Below are 19,467 nucleotides of genomic sequence, written 5' to 3'. Positions count from 1 at the left end.
CCAATGCTGCCAAGTGAAGAAACGAGGGTTGAACCAATCAGATGCATCACTTTCGCGCGCACTCCTGGCCCATGTCAACTGCGGCTGAAGTAAACTCAATGGAATCCATGGCCAGAATATGATTCCTTAATTAACAGCCGGGCGCCATGGGTAGGAGCACTGGCGTTACATATTAGGTTGCAACCCTCCTTGCAAATCAAGTCAGGTCACTGTCGATATATTGTGGACCTGTCGGCAGAGTAATAAACCCCATCAATCGCACAGAATCCCGTCCATTAGGTGCTGGCACTGCTGCCCGTGTCTTAATCTTTACCATGTCATCCGGACTCCCTTTAAGGCTTCTTTGCCACGACAACGGCAACTTCTTCGTCGTCGACCCTGTTGCTCACCATGTGACAAGCTTCGACATCCTCTCCTACACCTGGGGCGCCGAGGTGGAGCCGTACAACTGCCGACTTGGCGGCGTCACCTGGAATGTCAAGATAAATCCCGACAAGCTGGAAGACATCAAGAGACTGATGATGGCGGCTGACATCAAGTATGTCTGGGCCGACTGTGTGTGCATAAATCAGACAGACGAGAATGAGAAGGCGATGGAAATCCCAAAGATGTTTGAGTACTACAGGAGCGCCGAGAGATGTCACCTCCTTCTCGACATGGAGGAGGAGTGGATCCCGCAGAAGATTGTCGACGACCTCAAGTTCATTGATCACGTCCTGTATCACATGCGCGGTGCGGCACTCGCCTCTGAGGCCGTCGGGCTAACCGACAACCTTATCAACCGCCTGGATCAGTGGGCCAACACGGAATGGAACTTCGAAATAGGCCAGTCGACCGTGAGGTCTGCCGCAATCGACATGGGCGTCCTAAACTGCTACTCAACATGCATCAACCGTGTCATATCGCTCTTCGACAATGCGTACTTCTCTCGGGTCTGGACGTTCCAGGAGATGATTCTCGGCAAGAACATAACCATGTGGGGGATCAACCCCACGAGTATCTTCTACATCGGTCAGCTCCATACCTGGATGGACCTGGCCATCGACTGCACCGACAAGGCGGTCAAGTTGCGCGATTGGATAGAGAACGGTCGGTTTCTCAAGACGGCAGCGGTCAGCGCCATACTGAGGGTCATTGTGGAGGATATTCTGTCCCTCGTCAGCCTGCAGACCCAGGTCACGGGGATCAACAGCGCAAGAACCGACATCATCAATGGTGGTTCCTACTGGTGGCGAGAGAACTACAAGGGGATAAGCAACATCTTCTCCGCCATATCCATCAAGCCACGAAAGTGTGGGCACACTGCCGACATCTTCAGGGGCCTACTGGGCATCTTCAGTGGGCTGTTCACCAAAGATGAGGTGAATACGCAACTGTCAGGAAGCGACATCAAAGTCATCTCGTTCAACTTCTTCAAGAGACTGTCTACTGAGACCGGGTTGGCATGGACTAGACTTGGTGTAACTAGCAAGGCAAGAGAGGGCGGATGGAATTGGATTCCAGTAGTGGAAAGCGACAACCAGATCATGACGACTGACTGCTTCGCCGGGGTCCTCAACCTGGGCAGGCTCAAGAAGGAAGGGCGGGCCAAAGCACCGGCTATGACAGGTCTCATCGGAACTCCGCGGAAGTTCATCAAGATCCGACTAAGCCAGGGAAATGGAGATTTTCAGTTCATCTTCAAAGGTTGCAACTGTGGCAAGAAGCTCAAGACTGGCGTCTTTTCAAGTGAGCGCATACCCACTTACGACCAGCCCAGAGACGTGGTCAAGGACGAGACAGGCCGGACCCTGGTGCAATGCGCCACCATCCTGGGAGCCATCATGGACCCGGGGCGAGGCAATCTAGTCGAGTATCGGAGGAGGTTGCTCAGAAAGCTGCAGCCAATGTGGGATACCACGGATCCCATGGCGAAACCCGTGGGGTGGGAAGACCGGTCTGTCAGCGGCACGTTCTGGGAGAATCCAAACATCATCGGCTTCCGGGCGCATAATCTATCGATGAACTACAGGATGGTCTCGATAACGAAATGCGGTTCGCGCCTTGCAAATGGAAGCACGGCGAGCATCAAATGCCACGTCAGTGTCAACTGCGGATGCACCATAGTTGCCCCATTCGCCCTCATCTTCGAAGCTATAACTGCTGTGGAGCAAAGCTCCCTTGGTGGAACGGCTGTGACATCGGACGATGACGGCAGAATAGTCTTGCAAGATGGGCTGGGGCTGGTGCAAGTCGGGGACGTCGACAAGGCATTCGACCTGATAGCTTTCTCGGGTGATATACACGCCCACAGGTTGTATGCTGCCAGCTGCAGAAAGAAGAAGGAGAACGAGCCTATTGGTTATGGGGTGCCTCTGCCCAGTGGCAGGGCTCTCGTGAGAGAGGAGTTTACCCACGACGTTACCGACATGATGAGGGATTATGGGTACGTGCATACTAGGGGGTCTGGAAATTTGCTCTTGTCTAGGAAACATCTCCTCGATCCGTACAAGATCGTTGGCGTCTGCATCGATGAGTTTATCCCGAACAAGAAAGGAGAAGGGCTAGTCACGATTCAATAGGGCATTGCTCAGGTTTACAGCCGAGCTTTGCTTGTGTTTGGGAGGGCTCGGCTAATAAGATGATTGTAATGTTAGGGATAGGTGGTAGGTAGGATCTACTGAGCTGTAGTGAACAGCGCAAGTGAAACGCAAGAGAGAGTCTCAGTGACGGTGGAAAGGAACAGGTGTCAAGATAACGGCGAAATGCAGGTGGAAACTCAAAATTATGAGATAAATGGTGGAAGCGCGTCAAGTACCAAGTAAGATTAGAAATTACATTAAGATAGACCTAAGGGTCTGGCCTGGTTCAACCATGGTGTTCTTCCCAGCATGCTTATCCATGCCTTTACACCATTATAGTTGAAGCCAGGCCCTTGATGGGATAACTGAGCCAGGAGACCGCCTCTACACCATCCTTGCCTCTTGACGCATCTGTGATAATGAACCAGCATCAATCACTCCAGATGGTAACCTCAGCTCGCGGATAGCATCGCCATGACAGAGTATCTCAGCACTATTGATGGTTCGAACATCCACGTGAAGCCGGCATCCCGTGTGCAACATGAGGAGCCGTTGCCAAATAGCTTCAACAGTATGATGAAGTCTAAAACACCAGGTACTTTGTACTGTAATTGCTGCTTTCTGCCGGCTGTATCTGAACGCGCATGCGTGTCCCTTTCCGCCGTTCCAGAGAATCATCTCTTGCAGCATGGGCATCCTCGATGCAACAAGAGCGGCGAGATACAAAAAGCTCCATAGCATGATGTAGCCTCTCGTTGGTCGTAGAAGCTCCGACGTCAATGAGAGGAATTCCAGATGTTGCCACGTCCAGAGTCGTTGTTCCGGTCGGAAGAAGTGGAATGCCTCGATTAAGAATGATACCGAGAGGTGTGTGAGCTGTAGACTCCGCTCTGCTATTGTTTTAGCAAGCTCAGGGGATCCCTTTCTAGCTAGTCCGGGACGTGGTTGGGGCCATAGGCTTCTTCGTATCGGCCTCATATGGATCTCATCGAAATCTTCGAATATCGATAGCCTCTTGAGTGTCATCGGTAGCCCGCTTTTAAGCATCATGTTGTAATCTGTGCTCTTGTCAGCCATGGGGGCATCATGTGACCAGTAGATACCCTTACCTTGGTCACGTAGCCGTTGTAGTAATGGATCCCACTGACGCCATGGTTCAAAGAGTAGGCACTCCAGTCGCGGAAGCTTGTCCAGCAACATCCGCAAACTGGAAGCCGTGAGTCGTCGGCGGAGATGTCGACGTATCACAAGCCTTGTGACGACGTCCACCCTGAGCAGCCGTAGCCGAGAGGTCAGGTCGATGGTTTCGAATAAGCGTCCTAATGTTCGAGAGTTAGGAGAACTTATTCGAGTTCCATTAGACCAGCCATGATCCGAACTTCCCCAGTTCCTTACCCCTTGACTCCCATCTCCAAAGCAGTAGTTCTTGAACCAGTGTTGGGGGTCGCTAGGTGAATTAGTGCTGAGCTCCAGAGTGATACCGTCGGTCGAGTCCCAGGTACTCAGTACAGCAAAAAGCTTCAATACTGCGACCTTGATCATGCGGTTGTTGCGTATCCAAGATGATTGCGATTCTCGACGATGGCAGATCAAACAGGTGTATTGGGGGATTTCGACATGAAGCCAAATATGTTGCACAAGTGGTCGGGTCCGGTCGGTGACCATGGTTCTTAAGCCTTCGACACATGTTGATCGGAGCTTCAGTCGGCGGAAATTTCGCCTCTCGATCAAGTCCTGCCATTCTCTGCAGACTGCGGCACAGGTGGACAAGTGCCCTGTACCACAGGCTGCAAGATATTCGAAAATCATGAAGCGGAGCTCCACAGGCAAGGAGTTCCAAGAGTTCATGATACATTGTGTAGGTCTTGGGCGGTGTGGCGCTTTTGGTGCTTGCTGTCATTGGTGTCGTAAAGATGATGATGAAGGAGGCAAAAGGAAAACCTACCATTTTTATCCTGCGGACTTTGTTGAAGGTTTGGGGGTTATTGGGTGTGAAGTTTACAGAGAGGAGAGTTCTAAAAAGCTTGACGCTGCCAGAACGCGTTTAGGTTCTCATCATGCAGGATGTGTTCTGGGTTCAGCATAAATGCCTCCCTTCAGCCCCATCTCGGCGATGTTTCCTTAAGTGGGAAATATGAGAAATAAATACCATTGTCAGAGAGTTAAAAGGATTGCTGGAACGAGAGCTAAAGTAGCCAATTTTCACACAAAACACTCAATGCCATGACAAACCGTGAAAAATCGTGGCTGTGCGTGCTCCCGTGACAAACCATCTCCCACGGCCTCCACGGAAAAGTCGTTTAAACTCTGACGTCTTTATGCATTAAACATGGAAGCCTTGTCAAGTTAGTTTCTCGTATTCCCGAGGACACGTTTTGGTCCTTGTCGAATACGTAAAACCATAAGGTGTATCTATATGAAACACCGAACGGCTGCCAAGATGGTCGGGGCCGGGTTCTCGCCTGTCAGCAAAGGTTTTAAATATTGACCGCGTGATGGGATTCTTAAATAAAGACTCCGTATTATTCTTCGGCAAGTGCATTTGTCCTTAAAACCGTATTTATTGATCCTACCATCTTATCTAGTGATGGTTGGGGACCTTTGTCGTCCAGGTTATCGCCTCACACCGCATCTCCCCAAATGACACCAAATACGACCACAAACTCGCGACTTTTGTAAACCGCATGGGGAACAAAGAACCCCTATATATCCCATTGGCCCGCCTATCTCCACCTCCTCCAACTACCGTGGTATTCCATCCTCCTTCGACAGGGCTGTCGAAAGAAGGTGTCATGTCCATTTTAAACTTCCGTCTATTAAGGGGCCCTACTGTCCAATACGACGGGGGCTACCTTCCTATCTGGGCCAAGCGACTAGCCTCTGAGACCCGGAGCGTCGGTTCCGTTGATCCTCATTTAGATAGACGTTTGACGGCTTTCACGGCGTGAATCATTACACCAATCAGGATGGAGGGAACCCACGGGAATGGGATGGACGATGCGGGTTTCGCGGGTCGATGGACCCCGAGGAAGAAGCTTAAAAACTGCCGGTAGGGCATATAAGTCGAGTTGTTTGGACTGACAAGACACTATTAGCATTTCAGATCAACTCTTTACATTCTTTGACTTACTTTTTAAACAAAATGGCTATTTCTAAGCAACTTCTTCTCGCCCTTTCTCTTCAGGCCGTCACTGGCTGGGCAGCTCCCGAGGGTATGCTCGTGGAGCGACAATCTGGATCAAGCTACGAGGCAAACCCCAACATCGGACCCGGTGGAAGCCAGTTCAAGGACTCGAACCACTTCCGCGTCTATGGCAACAGCGGCCAGGCTGACAAGGCCCTTTCCATGCTCGAGGCAGCATATGACTGCTTCGTCGGCACCCTGGGCTTCCGAACCTCCGGACTCTCGTTCAACGATGCTTCCAACAATGGAAAGAAGACCAAGACCAATGTCTACTCGGTTGCCAGCCTGCCTGGAGCAGCTGGCGTCATGCACTCTGATTTCTCAACCGGTATGGGCTGGCTCGAGGTCCAGAACTCGTTCCTTACTGCGTCCGGCGTGACAGTCCACGAGTACGGTCACGTTTTGCACTACCATCAGAAGACTTGGGTAGACCAGGGCCGGACTGGAGCTTGGTGGGAGACTTTTGCCAACTGGGTCGCCGACACATATCGCACTTCTGACCTATGTGCCTCTGCTCGTCGGGCCCATGGACAGGCTACCGAGAACACCGAGATTGAGCTTCACAAGACCATCGGCGACTCTTTCCAGCCCATCGTTGATGGTTCAGTCGACACTGGAAACTATTATCAGGCTTGGCCCTTCCTCACTTACCTGACCAACAACCCCGACAAGTACGCCAAGCTGGGTACTGATACCCTTCACCAAATGATGGTTCAGTACAAGGCCAACAGCAACGAGACACCTCTCCACACCCTGCAGCGTGTGGCCGGCAGTACCACCGTTGCCCAGATCGTGGGTAGCTACTGGGCTCGCATGGCCTACGTTGACATTGGTCACGCTTCTGCCCATCAGACCTTCCTCGACCAACGTCGCTCTCTCAACTATGCCAACGTCGACTCCAACGGCAACGGTAAATACACCGCCAAGTCTGCCCGCCGACCTCAGTACATGGGCGCCAACATCATCCCCCTCAAGACCTCGAGCAGCAGCGTCAAGGTCCAGATCACCGCCAACGGCGCCTACACTGCTACTCTTGCCCTCTTCCGCAACGGTGCTACCCGCTACGTCAAGGTCGACGGCTCTGCTTCTGTCACTGTCGCCTCTGGTGAGGAGGTGAGCCTTGTTGTTGCTAACACCCCTAGCCTTATTCTCTACGACCCTTTCAACCTGTCTGCTGAGGCTAAGAAGGGTCTCGATTACTCTTTCACTCTTACTGGAGCTACTGTTGCTTGAAGCGGTGGTGGAATTTGCGAGAAGTAGCCTTTTGGTTTCATGTATATATTGAGCGGAGCTTTGATAGCTCGCGTTGTCTGCTTGCAAAGCGCCTGTTTCATAGTCTTGTTTCTGTCACATAGCTTCAAAAGCATTCTGTCATCAATGATCTCAAATGCCTCCCGTTCTTGTGAAATTGTCTGCCTGCTACATAGTTAAAGTGCATACATATCTGGCCGAGATCAAGACCAATGTTATCAGGCATCCAGCTGACCGTATTGATGGCCGGTACACCATCTTTTGGGCAACACCATCGACCGTCAAACGTTCTCGTAAGCCCCTCACAAGGTAGTCTCAGGCTTCCTTGCATAAACGGAGCAGCTGTACGGGTGTCAGTATCAGAACATGAGAGGAAACACGAGCAGCTTACATAGGCCAGTAAGCATGAATCTTTGGGTCATTAAAGTCCTTCCGCAGTTTGACTAGGAACAATTCCACCTCCTCAGCACTCCAGCCGAGACCTCTGGTGAAAGGCGCTAGAGTGAGACCTTCGAGAAGGATATTTGAGTTCTCATTGTTCCACGCCCCGAGCTCCTTATACTTGGGATCCTTGGGCCATCGGTTGGTGGGCCATTTGAAGCGCGTCTCGACGATTTCTGTGAATCCTGCATCGGCTAGATAACCCTTGAAGGAGGAAGTCTTTGCGAATTTTCGCTCTAGCTTTGCGGCTGCCTCTTCAAGAAGCTTGCACCACTTGGCGAGGGCGTCGTCTTCGGAGAGGGTACCGTCATCACAACCCATGATGACATCCACCTCTTGGAGCTCGACCCAGCCTCCGGGAGTAAGGTTGCTGCGTGCATTAGGATAAGAGGTTGAAATAGGAAAGAGAGACACACTCATAGATCTTTTGGAGATAAACCGGCCAGTCTTGAACGCTAAAGTTCATCATCCTGCTGTGGATATAGTCAAAAGGCTTGCTGTAGGTCCAGTCCTCATCAATATCATCGATTAGGAACTGAACATTCGGAGGGACCCTATTTGAAATGTCAACAATACCATTGGAAGTTAGTCAAGCTCATGCATACATGTTGGGCTGACTGGGCGAGAGATCAACTCCCACGACCTGTGCACTGTCAGCTTAGGTCTAGCACATGATCGTGCGACTGACCTCGGCTTCGGGGTGTTCGTCACCAAAATCGATAGCCCAGATACCAGTACCCGTGCCGAGATCGAGCACGCGCCGAACATTCGAGTCAGGCAAGTTGGGCGGGCAGAGACCAAGCTTGTTGTCAAAGGTAAGAAGGCAAAGGTGGTGTTGAAGGTCTGCAAGGCATAAGCACACTTCTTGGAGTAGCCGCGTCGATATCGACACCTACCCAGTCTCTCGTTTTCCTCGCTGTCGTTGGGAAGGTTGTATTCTGCGCGTGTACATCAGACCTGGCCTTTGATGTGGTGCTTATGACATACTGCCGTCCTTGTATCGATGGTATGTCCTACCATTTTCATGGCGATAGTCAAGGATGGAGCTTCTTAAGCTCTCCGTCGAAGTTGCGGCGTCCTATTGGTATCAGAAGTGTGCTTCTTCGAAGGTGGGCAAACATACACCACCGAGCGACGAATCGCCATCATCGAACTTGTTCATGTCAGCTTGAGCTATTCCACCAGGACAATGATATTACATTTTCATCGGCAGTAATCACCGGATCCGCGTCGACAGTAGCCATTGTCGCTGTTCTTCGAGTTTGCTCGTCTCACCACCAGATGAGGGGATTCTCGTCGTCGATTGAGCGGTTAAAAGTCACGCAAATATCGCTGCTTGCTTATAAACAAGCCCAAATGGCCAATCGCCATCCACTCGACTTGCATTGTTGTCTCTTGTCTCGCCTGATGGTTTGCAGGGATGGGGCATAGAATGCGCTGTTGGTTCTGCGGCTGTTGCTTGTAAGTGGTAACGATGAGCATAACGTGACTAGGATAAAATAATGCAACATTATGTGCATACTCGTCCCACAGCGAAGAGCTTTGATCAAGTTGATGATGGGTACTCATACACGATTGAGTCGAAGCAACTCTCCTCAACAATGTGCACCAATTGGACCCAAGCTAGGTATAGTGCGATTACATCAGTGGTGATCAGAGATGTCTACCAAAACTTATATACATAAAAGTAGCCAAGCTTCAAAATGAAGAGGAAAACTCCATTCATTGGCTACGAGAATACAGTCCAGGCAGCCACTTGGGAGGCTTCTCCGCCTGTCAGCTTGATTGATTTTCCGACCCGACGAGAGGGGTCAGTCAGCCTTGCGTCTCACCCTGCATACGTCAAGCCATGCCATCATTCCTCAACATTCAGTGACTCTGTCAACAGAAATCATCATGGACATGTCAAGTCCAGAGGGTATCTCTATGTTTGGGGAAGCGGGAAAAGGCGGCATCACCAACATGAGCACATCGTCATCAGACTCTTCATCAGACTCATCGTCAGACTCTCTCAGCGCCAAGACGCCTGACGACTTCGACTTTGACGACTTAGTGGCTCATAACATCAAGGCATGTGCTGCTCTGTCATCCACCTTGGACTCGACGACACCGACTGTAAGCCGCAGTGACCAACGTCGCATGCTCATAGAGCTCGAGGCTATCAATTCATGGGGAAACGAGAACGAACGATGGTATACACTGAGACCAATCGTCGAGGACCGATTGGATGCATATCTCGGAACATTTATTGGTCCCAAGAACACACCATATGAAGGCGGCATCTTTCACGTCCGCTTCAGCCTCAAGGAAGGGTACCCATTTACACCCCCAGAAATGTGGTTCTTGACCAAGATTCTACATCCCAACGTCGACACCCGAGGTACAATTTGCATGGACCTCGACTGGTCCCCATCGCTCACTCTAGAAGTGCTATTGGCCTCTGCAGCATCCTTGCTCGACACCCCAGACTGGTGGGATCCCATGCCAGACGGTCTTGTTGCCGCGCTGGGGAACGATGCAGAAAAGTTTGATGAAATGGCGAGAAAGTGGACAAAAGACTTTGCAACGGGGGAGCTTATTCGTCCTGGGGATAGAATTGATGGGTTCTGCAATGCGACCGATTCAGTGCCGGGATGGGCCAAGCCGATTATGTGGGCGAGGAAGAGACTCAATCCGAATGCTTTCGGGTTGTTCAAGAGATAGTGCTTTTGCAAAGGACAAGTTTATATCAGGTGTTTTGGACAGTTTATCCGTGTTATTATCTGGGGCGGGATAGGTTTGATGTGTAGTGTTCCCAAGTTGGTGCCATCAAAGACGTGAACCAGGAGATGTTTTTTCAAGTCCGCTAAACGAGTTGAGAACGATAAGTATCATCTATAACAATTATATCACTTCCGCTCTCAGGTTTACTGAAGTGCCGCACCTATCTCTAATGTGTCTCATATTGGCCGTTCATTGGCAGCACGACCTCTTCCCACGACCTCTGAATCAACACTGATGCAAAGACGCGCCTTGTCTGGTTGCCTGAAGGGTGGTCAGACGTCAGTCTCAAGGAGAGAAGGGATGCAGCGCATTTGTATTCTGTCCAATCAAACATCAATTAGAACCACGCTTTTCTAATTCAATGTAACCTCAACCCTCCTCTTAGTGGTCGCTTCGCACTCAACAAGAAGCGAGACGAATCAGGCAGTGGCCTACTCCGCGCGCGCAATCCTCCTCAAGCGAGACTGGGCGAACCGACTGCATGGATACGACATGGCACAACCCTGGATCTATTAATGTCCCCAGGGGATAACTCAGCCCTGCAGGGATTCCCATCCCATGTTTCGGTGCAGTCTTGGTATCCCCAAGTTTCTTTGCGTGGAATGTTGGCCAGCAACTTTTTTCCTTGAGCCCATTGCATCACCGCACATCATCCGCCATGTCGCGCGATTACTCCGATCTCCAAGTCGTCCCAGACAGGTCTTATCCAGAGGTGGTACCGCAGTTCGAAAAGGACCCAAAAGAGAAGGTCCCCGTCGAACCGCTCCAGCAGGCCACACCTCCAAGGAGGATCTGTAGTCTACCCCCGAAGCGATTCTGGATAATTGTTGTCGCCCTCGTGCTCACCACAGGCGCGGTAATAGGAGGTGCCGTAGGAGGAACACAGGCCAACAAGTCCAAGTCCAACGACGATACCCCGAGTAGCCCAGCTACTACAGAAGCCGACCAAGCCACGACCGAACCTACCAAGACGTCAACATCCACAACGGCCAGTCTCTCCACGAGAACACTCATCGGTCCAACCCAAACCCTCTACCGCGACTGTCCCTCCTCCAACGACACCATCTACGAAGCCCTCGGTTCGTCCAACTACCTGTTCCGTAAACGCTGCAACGTCGGCTTCGCAGGGTCTCCCGACAACGTCGTCAACATACCCGCCACGAGCCTCGACGATTGCATCGACAGATGTGCTACTTACAACGAGAACAACAAGGCCGAGATTGCCTCAAGGGAGAGCAACGTTTGCAATTCTGTCTGCTGGAGGTACAGGGTCACGGGAGATGACTGGCCCGGCCAGTGTTTTGGGTCTACGATACAGAACTCTACGAGTAGTGGGTTTCCTGTTGATGAGGATCAGATTGAGTGTGACTCCGGGGCTTGGATAAATCAGGAGATACCGGGCAGGGATGGGTAGAAATAATAACCGTCGTCGCAAACGAATCCATAGTTTCAGCTCAGCTATAGGTGGTCCGTCACGTCGAGGCTGCTAGGTTGGACTGTTTCAGAACACTGTGGATGGGCAGCATCATCTTTTGGACTAAACTAGCCTGAGAGTAAGGATCCCACGTTTCAAAGCCATCAACTCTAGTCTATTTCCTAAAACACTGCGTACAACATCACCCAGTTTCAGGTGATTACCAGTGAGGCTATACAAAAGATGACCCAGAACCGTCAAGGCTGGAACACAATAAAGAAGCATTCTTGCATTTTAATTGATTGAAAAGACAAAGTAGTCACTAAACAAGCTTGATAACCCTCCTACCCAGTTCACCCTCTTGCCAAACCTCACGGCTGAAGATTCCATACCCGACCCTGCGGTACTTGACAGGTCCATGCAGACCCGAATTATCAGGAGCCAAGATGAGAGCGCCCACGAAACTCAGTTGAACCTGAAATGTCACCCGGGTCGTGTAAAGGGCAACTCGAAGGCAGAGGTAGCTGCGGAGAACCTCAGTGCTTGAACCCACTCGATCCCAGCGTACCCCGACCTCATCCTTATCCCCAGCCATCCTCCAGAAGTTCTCTGACTCTTGTTTGTAGCCCAGCTCTGCTAGATTTAACGTTCCGAGCATGCCGTCAGTGGTGATGACGCCGGCAGTTACCAAGCCGTCAGTGTCCCGACCGGTGTATTCAACCTCGACATCAAGTATCTGGAGGCCCTGATCATGGACATATGCATGTTTCCAGGCATACGGGCCCAGATTCCCGCCCCAGTAGACCAAATCTCCTGTTGAAGCTGCCCAGGACCACGAAGGCCGTCTTAGGACTTGGTCATCTGGCATTGCCTGAGGTCTGCGAATATACCAGGCCAGGCCTTTAGCAATATGCTTTCCCCATAAGCCAGCGTAATATTTCAGCCCCGTGCAATCTTGAATGCGTTGTGCCACACCAGACAATGCCGGGAGTCTGTCGGACAGCCTGGAGAACTTCATGTTCACATACCAGTGGCAAAATCGAATCCAGTGGTCTTCTAGCAAAGGCTCCATCTTGTCTCTTCGCGAGAAAATGTTGCTTATGCTACCAATCGAATCTCTCACCATGCATGACGACTCATCAGGAAAGCGCTCCGAAGCGATGAGCTGGCTGCATTCCCAGATGACGCACCAGTTGGTAAAGTGAACAACCCGGGGAGACAAAATTCTTTCTTGAGCTGCCCACCCGCGCTCTAGCAGGGGTGACTGGTAAATGACGGTCGTTGTATCAAGGACAGATGAGACCCAAGTGAAGCAGAGTGGCCCCCTGGACCCCCGATGCACCCGTGTGCAGAAATAGGAGGGGTATAAGAGATCGTTGTTCTGACGAAAGAGACCCTCGCTTGAGTCGCGGGATCCAGTGGCAGCCAATGTGCAGAGAGCGTTCTGATAGTAACCACCAAACCGAGCGGCTTCAAGTTGCCAATCCCTGGGGCTTGACGCGTCGTCCTGAATGATGCAGAGTGCATCAACCCACAAGTATCGAACTTTTAGCTGTCTGGTGAATACAATAGCTTCCTGGATTGTTTTTGGCAATGCTGCGAAGGGAACGTGCTTCCGCAAATCATCCACCGTGGCGGTCGTAGTCTTGAACTCGGGGACACCTCTTCCCCAACAATAGCTGAGGCACGTGTACTCGTCTCTTTCACCTCTCTCTGGGACATGCAGGCGCAGATGAGGTTGTCCGAGAGTTCCAACGTCGATGACACGAGTTGGCAGAGGGGGGAGGCCCTCGACTCGGTCTTGATCTCTACCACACTCTTGATGATAGTTGCTACATGTCGTCAGCCATTGTCTGATCAGTTTAACCATCTCCTCCAGCCCTGACTCGGTACCGAGGTTGCATATTCCCTGGGGCGCATTCACCCCGGCACCTCCAATGCGATGCATCTCCCATTGATTGGCATGCTCTTGTTGGTCAGGCGTTTCATCAAGGTCGCCTTTGCGTTCTAAACTGTGCCACGAGAGTATTCCCATTGCAAAGAAAGAGTCTTGTAAAGTATTCCAGTCAAAGATTTCCTCAACCTGGGCTTGGGAGATGACAATCGATATCCCCCCTGCCATTGTTTGTCCACCAGCAGACAGAAGGGGCATTTCGGCACTGAGCCAAAAATGATTGGCGCGCTCTCGACTCAATCGTAGCGTTATAGGTGAGCAGTCCGACCTCAGGAGACTAAGTGGAGTCCTTGTTGTACAGGATATATTAACCACGAGGACGCCGCAAAGAGGACAACCCCGTTGGGCTGATTTTTCTAAAGCAGAAAAATCACCGCCCACATGATGCCCATTTTCAAACGCAAGTTCCCTCTTAGAGTGAAACCTTTCGAGAAGAGAGTGACAAGAAGAACAAAGGCCGTAGTTTGAGCCGTCCATCGTCAGACCTGCAAGAGATTTTAGTTGACATTGCAGATTAGCCGAAGGGACTGCGACAACACCGTGTGACAAACAGGTAGGTATGCAAAGATTACAATCCACCAAATTAGGGTGATCAGACGGTTTGGTTGAATAATTGCAAGTGGGATCGCACCTATGAATATGGCACAAAATCGCAATGGAACATGGTAATGTGCGCAGCTGCCCAACTGCCTAATCACGTGCGTGGCAGAGCCTCGTTACAAAGACAGTGAAGACATGAGGCTATGAAATGAATGAGATTGCCTCTTGAGGCGAATATTGAGTCGCCCTTTTATTAGCTTGGCTTATCCTAGTGGCCGGATGAATTGGGCAGCATTTGGCATGTTGATATTGAGGGTTCCCAGAAATCATAGTAGCCAAAGCGCCCCAGTGGTTAACCGCGTGTTGAGCAATAACGCACTCTGGTTGGCCAGAGCAGACTTCAGGCGCTCTGTACGACATTTCGCGTATCATCTCGAGCTATGGACATGTCGTAATCCAAAAGGCATCATTGTGGGCAAGGATGCATTCTCCTGATTCTAAAGGGAGCTCGAATTCGAATGCCTCATGGAAGGCCCACGTGACCGTCCCCGTACGTGTGAGACGACTGTGGCTGGCAAATGTGCACCCGCCACAACACCAACAGCCACAACCCGTGCAAAGAATTGATGTCTGCATAACACCACAATGCAACAGCGATGAGAATCAGGATAGTTGGAGACAGGAAAAGAACTGTCGAGGAAAAGAAAGAAGAGAATTCGCTCGTCCATTGCCTCTCTTCGATTTCCAGGGACATCCCTGCATAAGTACCTCCAGGAGGAAAGAGTCGTGACATGTGGTTCCATGGTCTAAGGCTTAGGGAAGCACGTGGAAGGCGGCACGATCCCGCCCCACACGGCCCGAAACCGATCGAGATGGTCCAAAAAAGGAAATCAACAACAAAACACCAGAGAGGGTGTATCGTGAATCACAAGAGCAAAAGAATCATTGGAAAGTGTTCAGAAAAAGCAAAAAAAAAAACGACAACGGCAGGATTCGAACCTACGCGTGCGAACACAATGCCTAGATATGCAGGATAGCAGGGCATCGCCTTAACCACTCGGCCACGTTGTCCTGTGATTGGTTGGAAGAGGGGATTGGGTTTAGCAGTTATATTGATGGTGGCCTCTGCGCCTGATCCTTGGCCAATGACGTAGGGTAGCTATCCATGCATGCTGATCATGAAGCGCAGCTTTCGCGACGCAAATGTCAGCGATATGAAACTGGAATAGCCCTCTCTTTTTAGAGAGTCAATAGTGAGGAGGCTAGAGAAATTTTAGAATCACCCCGGTTTTTCATGTTTTTTTAATCTCGGGTGCCTTGTGCGTGCGTGTTTGAGCGAATTGATTAATGGAGTCTCGCTAGCTCAAGCACATTGTCACTCAGAACACAACAATTCAGATCAAAGTAGTATCACTATAGTGATATACGCAAGTCCTTGATTTATTGTTATATCTTCTTTCAAGTTTGTATCATCTTCTCCTCCTTTCACCGTATTGGCTCAGGAGGTCATACAATACCTCTCGGAAAGTGGGTGGTTTCAGTCCATAAAACAATCCGCTCACTCTTACATTTCGGCAATAACGCGATTTCTAACAGTCCAGTTTCGTAATATGAGCTTCAATAATGACACAAGCTGACCTCAGTCTCAATACCCCTCTGAATAATGTGTTATGTCCGGAAGGATTCTGCTTTCTAAACAAAATCTCCGCAACTCCGCTCAGCTCCGTGGAACACCCCGGCTGACGACCAATCACTCGACTGCGGCTACAAATCCTTCCGAACACGGCGAGAACCTAGCTGGCTGCATTCTACCAGTCGGTCTCATAACGTTATCGCTTTCCCGCTCATTGTCCGCCGAGGCAGCAGCCAACTCCCATGTCTCTCTGCGGAGACTGGGACTCAACGTTATTCTCAGCTTTGTATAGTCGAACGTTGATAGGATGAGATACGACAAAGGATTCGCTGCTCATAAGGACAAGAACTAGAAGTTGTATAAATATGAGCATCAAATCGTTCCTGCAGATGATTCATCACAGCCACATACCAAAGCAAGATCCAGCAGCAGAACATGAAGCTTTCGACAAATCTACTTTTCGCTCAGGCTCTCTGGGGCACAGCTTCCCAAGCACAGCAGATCCCTCCAGCAGTTCCTTTCTCAACAGACTTTAACTCTTCCTTTGCCTTGACTCCTGCTCAGATCAAAGCTGCTGGGCTGTCTGAAACGATCGCATCCAGCATCAATGCCATCGTCAACTTTGATCGATCCAACCTCGCAAACGGCGGGCCCAGGCAGGATAACTTTTACACTCTCCCCCCAAAGAAACCCAACCTCCGTCCTGGTCAGGTCCTCAAGGTCCAGGAAGTGACGGACCCCACACCTTTCAACATCGCCTCCGGATCCTCTCTTAGCAGGATTTTGTACACGACCCGCGACATCAACGGCACCATCATTCCTGCGAGTGCTTACATCCTGTGGCCCTTCATCCCACGCCAATTCGATGGTGAACCAAAAGGCAAGGCCCCTGCTGTACTCTGGGCCCACGGCACATCGGGATTCTTTGCCGACGCAGGACCATCCGCATTTCGCACTCTGCAATACGACGACAAGATGCCCAATCATCTAGTCCAGGCTGGGTACGCTGTTGTTGCGCCAGACTATGCTGGACTAGGACTGGAAAAGTCTTGGGACGGAAGCACAATTCCTCACCAGTACTTTGCCATGCCCGCAGCTGGTCAAGACACTCTGTATGCCATGGAGGCCGCACTTGAGGCATTTGGAAAGCGACTGAGCGGCAAGTTCGCTGTCGCTGGACATAGTCAAGGTGGCGGTGTAGCATGGAGTGCGGCTGAACTGCTTGCTTCTGGCAAGAAAAACACCTTCAAGCATCTCATCAAGCGATATGTCGGAACCATCTCGTTTGCTCCCATCACTGAAACGTTGCCAAGCCCGAATTTCGCTAGCACTGTCGGTATGCGCGTGTCAAGCATCTTTCCGGATTTTACTCTCGATCAATGGCTTCAGCCACTGGCCATTGCTAGGATTAAGCTGTTTGCTCAAATCCAGGGAGGAGCCTCTGTGTTTCAGCAACTCTTCCTCACCGAGCCGGGAGATGCTCTTGCCAAGCCAGGATGGTATAACTCGTCGTACCATGCTCAGGCGTTTGAGAAGATTGGCAACGTTGGGAAGAAGCCGTTTGCAGGGCCCATGCTGGTGGTGCAGGGTCCCGAGGACGTTTTCGCTGCAGAGGCAATCACGAATAAGACTGTGACCGAAACGTGCAAGCTGTACCCAGACAATGCTCTTGAGTATATGGTTGTGGATGAGCTTGGCCATACTCCGATTATTACGGCGGCTAGGCTGTTGTGGATGAACTGGCTTGAAGAGAGGTTCACGGGAAAGAAGGTGGTCGGATGTAAGAGGACTTCGGTTGAAGGATGGCTTGGCAAAGGAAAGCACTTCACGGGCAGCAACTCTTACTCTCAATGGGCTGGAGCGCCGGAGTATAGGTATCAGAATGCTGGTTCTATATGATCCGGACGGAGCGTTGGGTTGCGAGTAGCTATTGACTGGCCCGTTCGTGCGAGGAGGCATTTAATCTATGACCGACAGCTTCTCGATGAAGATGCAACTCAAGAGACAAATTACCGTCTAAGTCAAATAACAGTGTGATTCCTATCTAGTTACGAAGGAAAATCTAGACTTGAGTTACAAAGAAAACGAAAGCGCACCAGTGGAAGGTAGAGCAGTGCTATAGTCGACAAGAATCAAGCAAAAATCCCACCACGGACTGTAAAAACACACCACCTCAGGGACAACATCCCCTTGATGGTTGACACGTGAAGAAATCCAGCAAAAGACCCATTAGTTCATACAGAGTGAGCTGCTAGAGACTAAGGACCTGCCCTGAGACCTCCTTAAACTCGAGCAGCCTCCATATCCGGCTGACGACTTCCACGGTAAGCACTAAAGTCGAGTTCCAGCTTGCGCCAGTCCCATTTATTCGCAAAGCCGGTGAAGACAAACGCAAAGATGGGCAGGAGCAAAACATCCAGCACACCAAAGATGATGGATCCAACTGTCCTGCTGACCTTATGGCCACCGTCGCTGATACCAAAGGCGATGGGGTAGAGGAACCACAAGAAGTTGACCCATCCGGCCAAGATGAGGTAGTCTCGGCCGATGCCTCGACGCTTCGCCTCCTTGTAGCTTTCGTTGAGGGTGCTCATGGCGAGGATGAGGTATGACACGGTGCCGAAGGCAAAGAAACCCCACTTGTAAGAGGTCAAGGTCAAGGCGGCGGTAAAGTATGGGAGAATCCAGAGCCAGGTGATGGCCATGTTGCAAGCAATGGTGGTCCAGGAGACACCGCTGGCCAATCCAAGACCGAGGGCGAGAGAAGGAAAGGCGACGAGCCAGTTGGCGTATCTGGCAAAGAAGAGGGTGGTGGTCGCGGCTTGGCCGTAGTAGCTGACGGCACCGACCAGGACGGCGACTGTGAAGAGGTAGTGAAAGACTCGCTTGCTCTCGGGGACGACGAAGCAGATGGACAGGATGGTCAACTGAAAGAACCTGTTAGCGGAGAAGCCGGACGGAGTCTTGTGAAGGGTTTACAAAGGTGACGATATGGATCGCCGTCACAGCCCAGAGCCAGTTGATTCCATGGTTGAAAAAGGCCTTGTTATCCTCCCCATTTGGGTTGATGGCAAAAACCTCGTTGAGAATGGGTAGGATATCCATCTTGTCTTTGACGAACGGTGAATTGGTTCAGCTGGCGGAAGGAAAGGATGATTGAATGATTGTCGATAAGGCAGCCAAAAGGGACGCAAGAGTTTTTATAGGCATGCAGTCAAGCTGGCGATTACCTCATGCCGAACAGTTGAAAACTTTACGGAAAATAGTTTTCGGTGAAGCATCATGTTGTCACTCGAGATCGGAAAAAGGTTTTGGGCGACAAGGTGTTGAGGCGGAAATAAGTTTTGATCCCTGCAGGCAGCATCCTCAGAAAAGGCTCTAGACTCTCCCTATTGGACGTGGACGTCTACAGGCATGATGGCACGGATGCGATAGAATATAGCCGTTGAAAAGCAGGTAGCCGAGGGAGAGCCAGAAACCGTCATCGTGCATGCGGCTCTCTCATGAGGAACAATGCGCAGGGAGGGAGAGGAGTAGTGGGTTACAATACAATGCTCAACAGTCACATAGCCTAAATGAGCTGATACTATCGCTCCTCTCCCATTTTCTCCTCTCAAGACGACAAGAAAGGCTCATCGTCTCCCTCCGTCATCGATACCTTCTTAAATCGGGCCGCGGAGGGCAGCAAAAATGAATGAGAAGAATATGCGGAGAGCAAAAGGTTAG

At 50.8% G+C, this 19,467-nt stretch overlaps 8 protein-coding genes across 8 annotated transcripts; 5 read left to right on the top strand and 3 right to left on the bottom strand.

Moving 5' to 3' along the window:
• Positions 1-314: 314 nt before the first annotated feature.
• Positions 315-2,561, top strand: NCS57_01295000 (HET domain-containing protein; the record flags this gene model as incomplete). The annotated part of the gene is made up of 1 exon (XM_053062604.1): positions 315-2,561. One exon carries the CDS (start codon positions 315-317, stop codon positions 2,559-2,561), a length of 2,247 nt encoding a protein of 748 aa, XP_052907499.1.
• Positions 2,562-5,703: 3,142 nt separating this feature from the next.
• Positions 5,704-6,978, top strand: NCS57_01294900 (uncharacterized protein; the record flags this gene model as incomplete). Its single annotated transcript, XM_053062603.1, has 1 exon — positions 5,704-6,978. The coding sequence occupies one exon, from the start codon at positions 5,704-5,706 to the stop codon at positions 6,976-6,978; it is 1,275 nt and encodes a 424-aa protein (XP_052907498.1).
• Positions 6,979-7,298: 320 nt separating this feature from the next.
• On the bottom strand, positions 7,299-8,696 carry NCS57_01294800 (uncharacterized protein; the record flags this gene model as incomplete). The annotated part of the gene is made up of 9 exons (XM_053062602.1): positions 8,637-8,696; positions 8,561-8,590; positions 8,425-8,515; positions 8,334-8,375; positions 8,126-8,280; positions 8,043-8,080; positions 7,854-7,991; positions 7,388-7,807; positions 7,299-7,338 (listed from the first exon to the last, which is right to left on the bottom strand). Exons 1-9 carry the CDS (start codon positions 8,679-8,681, stop codon positions 7,299-7,301), a joined length of 999 nt encoding a protein of 332 aa, XP_052907497.1. The 5' UTR covers positions 8,682-8,696.
• A 595-nt stretch (positions 8,697-9,291) lies between these two features.
• On the top strand, positions 9,292-10,140 carry NCS57_01294700 (UBC core domain-containing protein; the record flags this gene model as incomplete). The annotated part of the gene is made up of 1 exon (XM_053062601.1): positions 9,292-10,140. The coding sequence occupies exon 1, from the start codon at positions 9,334-9,336 to the stop codon at positions 10,138-10,140; it is 807 nt and encodes a 268-aa protein (XP_052907496.1). The 5' UTR covers positions 9,292-9,333.
• A 718-nt stretch (positions 10,141-10,858) lies between these two features.
• Positions 10,859-11,614, top strand: NCS57_01294600 (uncharacterized protein; the record flags this gene model as incomplete). Its single annotated transcript, XM_053062600.1, has 1 exon — positions 10,859-11,614. One exon carries the CDS (start codon positions 10,859-10,861, stop codon positions 11,612-11,614), a length of 756 nt encoding a protein of 251 aa, XP_052907495.1.
• A 322-nt stretch (positions 11,615-11,936) lies between these two features.
• On the bottom strand, positions 11,937-13,736 carry NCS57_01294500 (HET domain-containing protein; the record flags this gene model as incomplete). Its single annotated transcript, XM_053062599.1, has 1 exon — positions 11,937-13,736. One exon carries the CDS (start codon positions 13,734-13,736, stop codon positions 11,937-11,939), a length of 1,800 nt encoding a protein of 599 aa, XP_052907494.1.
• Positions 13,737-16,176: 2,440 nt separating this feature from the next.
• On the top strand, positions 16,177-17,640 carry NCS57_01294400 (AB hydrolase-1 domain-containing protein; the record flags this gene model as incomplete). The annotated part of the gene is made up of 1 exon (XM_053062598.1): positions 16,177-17,640. One exon carries the CDS (start codon positions 16,177-16,179, stop codon positions 17,638-17,640), a length of 1,464 nt encoding a protein of 487 aa, XP_052907493.1.
• Positions 17,641-18,023: 383 nt separating this feature from the next.
• On the bottom strand, positions 18,024-18,846 carry NCS57_01294300 (uncharacterized protein; the record flags this gene model as incomplete). The annotated part of the gene is made up of 2 exons (XM_053062597.1): positions 18,024-18,668; positions 18,721-18,846. 2 exons carry the CDS (start codon positions 18,844-18,846, stop codon positions 18,024-18,026), a joined length of 771 nt encoding a protein of 256 aa, XP_052907492.1.
• Between the last annotated feature and the right edge of the window lie 621 nt (positions 18,847-19,467).

The sequence above is a fragment of the Fusarium keratoplasticum genome, chromosome 11, assembly GCF_025433545.1.
Source record: "Fusarium keratoplasticum isolate Fu6.1 chromosome 11, whole genome shotgun sequence".
NCBI lineage: Eukaryota > Fungi > Ascomycota > Sordariomycetes > Hypocreales > Nectriaceae > Fusarium > Fusarium keratoplasticum.
The sequence above is the reverse complement of the archived record's forward strand: the minus strand, read 5'-3'. Positions and strand labels throughout refer to the sequence as shown.